The 5,882-nt window shown below is 33.1% G+C and overlaps 1 protein-coding gene across 1 annotated transcript in view; it reads right to left on the bottom strand.

Annotated features, from left to right (window-relative positions):
* Positions 1–1,289: 1,289 nt before the first annotated feature.
* LOC105458707 (trifunctional enzyme subunit alpha, mitochondrial) overlaps positions 1,290–5,882 on the bottom strand; it is a 9,256-nt gene continuing 4,663 nt past the window's right edge. The window contains exons 6-11 of the mRNA XM_011704214.1: positions 5,181–5,351; positions 4,881–5,103; positions 4,192–4,401; positions 3,779–3,974; positions 3,373–3,575; positions 1,290–2,568 (exon numbers count right to left, since the gene is read on the bottom strand). Coding sequence (XP_011702516.1) covers positions 2,365–2,568; positions 3,373–3,575; positions 3,779–3,974; positions 4,192–4,401; positions 4,881–5,103; positions 5,181–5,351 — 1,207 coding nt within the window. The 3' untranslated portion in view covers positions 1,290–2,364. The remainder of the gene's footprint in view (positions 2,569–3,372; positions 3,576–3,778; positions 3,975–4,191; positions 4,402–4,880; positions 5,104–5,180; positions 5,352–5,882) is intronic.

The raw sequence follows: 5,882 nt of genomic DNA, 5'->3' as shown, positions 1-5,882 counted from the left end.
AAATTTTCATCATGTTATGCTTCCAAATTAGTCTTGCATAAGTTAGAAGTTCTAATGGTGCATGTGGCAGAAATGCAAAAAGAGCTAGCTGAGTATACCGGGAAGTAACCTGAACAAAATCAATTATATTTGATAAACGATCCAGGAGACTTTGTCAATCATTTGACATAAAGTTAATATTTCATTAAACAATAATATAATATAATTAATAATAAGACTAGAAGTTAATATATTTTTACTCAAAAGCCAACATTATTTCAATTTTTAGCACAGGAAAATATATTTAATTAAAAAAATTGACCTTTAAATCTTCGGAGTGCATAGAAAGATTATTTACCTAATATATATCTTTTGACGCGTTTCGGAGATTTAAAGGTCAATTTCATTTTTTAAATGGAATGTCATATTTTTTATTTTCTGTCAAAAATCGAATAATGTCAAATTTTTAGTAAAAATGTATTAAATTTTATTAAAGAATGAAACTTTAAATCTCCGAAACGTACAGAAACAATACATATATTAAATAAAGTATTCTTCGAAACTATTTTATATGTATTATATATAATTTTTATAAGACCCCCATGATTTAGAAATTACTCAAGAGAAGTGCAAGTTAGGCACTCTGTCTCGTTAATTATACTAATATAACAGTCCATCTAATGAAAATCGGTGTTTTATGAATTAAATTATATATAATTTATGAGAATTATTTAGTGTTAATTTAAAAACGCCATTTAATAGTGTTGTTTATCTTTTTTAAGGCGTAAAGAATTCTGGAAATCTACTAGAGGTGTTTTAGAAATAACGAGAAAATTGATATAGATTAAAACGCGTATCTAATTAATGTTGCTCCAGAATCGACTGGAAGAAATGATATCGACGCAAACAAGAGTGCAACATCTCTCGACTGTTGCATCAAGCTAAATATTTCCATTTCTACATTGCGTCTGCATGCACAATTGCGGAGGATAATATTAATTATCGCGCGTGGTAACTGGTTTATTGGGTTTTTCTTTTTTAATGAAATGGAGCAATTAATCGACAATTATCTCACAAAAATGAATCACTTCTTGCTTGTCATAACTGTAATTGTTCATATCAAAGAAACACGTGAATCAAAATTACGAATTAATAAGTGGAAATTTTTAAGACGAATCATATAATTACGAACCATAATTGTGGACAGGAGGAATATTGAAGAATATTAAACTCTATTCATTCTATTCACAACAGCGTGTTCTTTTAAAGAGTAATAAAGAAAATAGCTCGGCCTCTCAGAGGCAGTACGCTTAATATAGAAACTCTTTTATTTATGATAAATTTTGCAAAAATAGATATACAATTGTTACGGCTTCGCTTAATTTTTACAATTATGTATAGATGTTTGTAAAGGTATCAAATATTTGCGACATATATAAAATCCTCGAAAATAATAAATGCACAAGTCTATCTACAATCAGTGTGCTCACGGAAAGTCGTTGGGCGCGGGACGTGTAAAATACCAAGTCCAAAAATATATATGGTACTCTAGAAGTCGCGACAGCCTCGGCCGCATTATGCGTGCCACGCATTATATGAGCCCCTCCCATTTTGACCTGCACACGTGGAATCGCGTCGTATATACCGTATCTCGCGCGAATAAAATTGCTAACAAGTGCAGTCGTAGCTGCATTCTCGTTTTGTTCTGATGTAATGTATTCTTTCCTCACTGAAACATCGATCAGAAATAAAATTATTAAGAAATTAATACTATTGATTTTAGGACTACTTGGGTGTGAATCAAGGAGAAAGTTTCAAGTAGTTAGTATACTCTTGAAAATTTCTTTTCACTTAATCTTTATATTTAAAAAATTTTTAGTATATTTTTAGAATTTAATAGACTTGCATTGATTTTATGATCGTATTCTGATGTTAACTGACGTTTGACAATTCTGGAAACAAATTCGTTGAAAAAATATACAATTCTATCAGTTGGAAAATTACAGGCTAGGTCTGATAAACCCAATGTGTGATTCGCGCTTACAAAAATATAGCATGTAATCCTATGATTAAAATACGTATAAGATACGTATAATAATTATGTTGCTTACGTTTATTTTTTGTCAAACAATAGCCAAAAAGATGTCCAAAATGTTTTTCATGAATGAGAAAAGGATGATAAACATTCTTTCAACAAATCGATACACACGAGGTATAACAAATGCGAACTCCACATTGAGTTGCAGGATAACAAGGCTTTGCACCTATTTCGAGGCGCTTGCTTTCTTTCTCTGAGCCTGAAGCGAACAAATAATACAGCTCTCGGATGAAGATTAATCAACGTGAAGACACGCCGATAATGAATTTTTTTTTTTATCGAAACGTTTATTTCGGATAGAATTTTCGTGTAGAATCGGCCGCCATGTCGCGCAGTAATTGACACGGTGTGTAAGTCTCGCCGTAGTGAACCTGGAACTCCTCCATCTTTTTAACGAGTCGATGGGCACCGTATCTGTCCACCCAACGGAACGGACCACCCGAGAATGGCGGGAAGCCCAAGCCGAACACAGCTCCCACATCGCCCTCCAACTAAAAAAAAATTAAATAGTTAATAAATAACAAGCAAAAAAGAATAAAAAAGAAAATATAAACAATTAGCCAAGTAATAAAGATATTTCATCGATCTTTTAACAAAGTTATTGAGTAAAAATAATTGTTTTTGAAAATAACAAAAAAGGATCTATTTAGCATTTAAAGTGCAAAATATGTTGATGTAAAGCCAGCGGCACACGATGCATGTTTTCCCGCTGGATTGCTTGCGTTTTAGTAAATTACTAAAATTGCACCACACAGAACGTTGAATTTCTAGTAATTTATTAAAACGCAAGCAATCCAGAAAAAAAAACATGCATCATGTGCCGCTGGCTTAATTGTACGAAATAAAATATCATAAGTGAATTTGATAGGTAAAGTGAATTTAATATCATATTTGATATTGATAGATGAATTTGATAGGTGAAATGAATTTAATATCATAAGTGATTTAATGATCAATTTGACAAATTTTGTTCAGGTTTTTTTTAAAAAAAACCTTTGCTTAGATATTTAAATTGTTCTTTTGTTATTCATAAAATGATAGCAAAATTTTCTTTAAGAGTGGTAATTTGCTCACATTGTCATCTAACAATCACTATATTGTTTTCTGAGACATAATTTTCTGATTGTTTCCTGAGATATATAATTCTCTGATATAGTTATCTATAATTTAATTTATAGATAGAAATCTAATCAATTCAAGTTTTAACATTTTTATAATAGAGAGCTTTATCCTTGTTATTTATTGTCCAATAATTCGTTGAACATGCCAGATAAGCATGAAATGCATTAACTTACGGGACTGGCTAGAATATTTTCTTCCAAGCACAACACCGCTTCGTTGATGAACCGCGAGACCAGCCTCATCTGACGATCCTCGTCGGATGTGCTACCCTTAGGCTCGAGCTTATATCTTCTCAGAATGTCCAACGCCCCGGGATTTACGTCTCTGTTTTTAGAGCCGGTTTCATATATGAATATACCTTTGCCAGACTTGCGTCCTGAAATTCAAAAAATAAAATCTTATAGGTTTTCCAAAATTTAATAAAATTTCATTTCAGCATGACTTGATACTCTTATAATCAATGACATCTTCCCTTCTATTACTAACTATGCGAAATTTTCTATCCCTAAGAAACGCCGGCGGAAATAACAGTTCATCTACTCTTGTTCTTCTTTTTATACGTTACGATAAAAACCTTACCAAGGAAACCAGCTTTGACCATGTCGTTGAGAATATTCGTGTCTCCTCCTCTGAAGCGCTCGCCGTAAGCTTTCAGAAGGTCGACGCCGATATGGGCACCTACGTCAAGGCCGACCTCGTCGGATAAAGTGGCTCCACCGACGGGGAAGCCAAATGACTTTGTCAGTTTATCCAGATGCGCCGGATCCACGCCTTCCTGTTGAAGACAAATTGTATCGTATTTATATTCGCGATTTGGGATTGATACAATTAATGCCAATATGACTGTGATTTTATTGCAGAATAAGATCGATCGCTCTAATAATTATAATAATCAATTCTCTAAATATATTAAATGCTTAAGAGAGGTATTGTTTATTTTTTGTAGTGTCTGTAAAAAGTGACTTCGAGTAAAACTGCAGTAGCTCTCTCACCTGCATTAACCTAATCGCCTCTGCCAACATGCCGGAAAGTATTCTTGAGGTGTAAAATCCAGGACAATCACCGACCGTGATGACGGTCTTGCCCTGTTTCAAACCTACGTCTACAGCGGTCCTGATCGTCTCTTCGGATGTTCCTTTGTGTGTTATAATTTCAAGCAACTCCATTTTGTCGACGGGAGAGAAGTAGTGCATACCGATCACCTGTAAAAAAAAATATGCCTTGCTGAAAAGCTCATCCATTTATATATTTATAACATGATCATTATAATGAACAATTATAGAAAATGAAGTGGCATATAATTTACTTCATATTTTAAATTTATGAAGATTTCTAAAAAATACTTTTTAAATTCTCTTCTTCAGATTTTAGAAATTTTCTTCGGAAATTAAATGGCATTTAGTCTACACGCACATTACATTTTAAAAACTGTAAAAAATGTCTTAAAAAGCTCATCCATTTATATATTTATAATGCAACCGTTATAAATTATTATAAAAAAATTAAATAGCATTTAATTAGTCTGCATGCACACATTTTTTCTTACTTATAATTTAACTTCAAAAATTAAATATTTTTATGAACTCTTTACATTAATATAATAATATATATATTTATTAAGTGCCATTGCAGCTTGGAAATTAAACATTAAATAATAATTAAAAATAACATGGGCTTATACTTTGTCAGGACGGCTGCTACCAGCGGCGATTTTTGTGATAGGAATAGCGGACGTGTTGGTCGCGAGGACGCAGTGATTCGGCACCACAGCTTCAATCTCCTTCAGGACCCTGTGCTTGATGGCGATGTCCTCGAAGACGGCTTCAATTATTACGTCTGCGTCCTTGAAGGAGTTGTAACTCAACGTCGCGTCGAGATGGGACAAATACTTGTTCTTTTCGAGACTGTGTGGAAAATTTCCGTTAAAAAAATCCATCTTTTTATGCGTAGCTCCTTTTTCTATAATAAAAGAGACACGAACCTGGAGATCCGTTTACGCTTCACGGCGCCGTCCAGACCCTTCTGAATCTGGCTTACGCCGCGATTCAGTCCGGCCTCGTTGGTGTCCTTCATAACAACGTCGAAGCCTTTGTCGATACTGACCTGGACGATGCCTGCGCCCATCAAACCAGCGCCAATTACAGCAACTTTCCTGCGCAAATTGAATAACAATAGAAAAATATCGATAATTATTTTGATCAGCCATCCTGATAAAAAATTTCATATCTTATATCTTTTTAAAAATTTTTCATATTTTAAATTTATGAAGATTTGTGAAAATTACTTTAAATTCTCTTCTTCAGATTTTAGAAATTTCCTTCGGAAATTATAGAATAAAAAGATCTTAGAATATTTCAGAATTCAGTACATAAAAAATTCTAAAAAAGATGTAGATTAGCTCAGCATCTCTGAAATGTTTCAATTCGTATTTAAGGATGTTTAGTACCTACAATAGTAGCAAAAAGTTAAAGGACTGATTTTGACGAATATGCTCTTCTCATATAGTTTGAGTAATAAGGATTGTGCAGAATGTTATCATTTATTCAGAACTAGAGTGCAGAAATGCTTCTGTTGCTTTTTTCCTGAGAATTTTCGAATTCTATGGCCAAATCTAACCAAAAAATTCAAATAAAAATCCTTATAACTTTGGATTGCTTCAGTGAATCGACTCCGGCTTTTGTCT

Source organism: Wasmannia auropunctata, unplaced genomic scaffold (genome assembly GCF_000956235.1).
Source record: "Wasmannia auropunctata unplaced genomic scaffold, wasmannia.A_1.0 LD334385.1, whole genome shotgun sequence".
NCBI lineage: Eukaryota > Metazoa > Arthropoda > Insecta > Hymenoptera > Formicidae > Wasmannia > Wasmannia auropunctata.
This window is presented reverse-complemented; position numbering and strand designations above follow the sequence as displayed.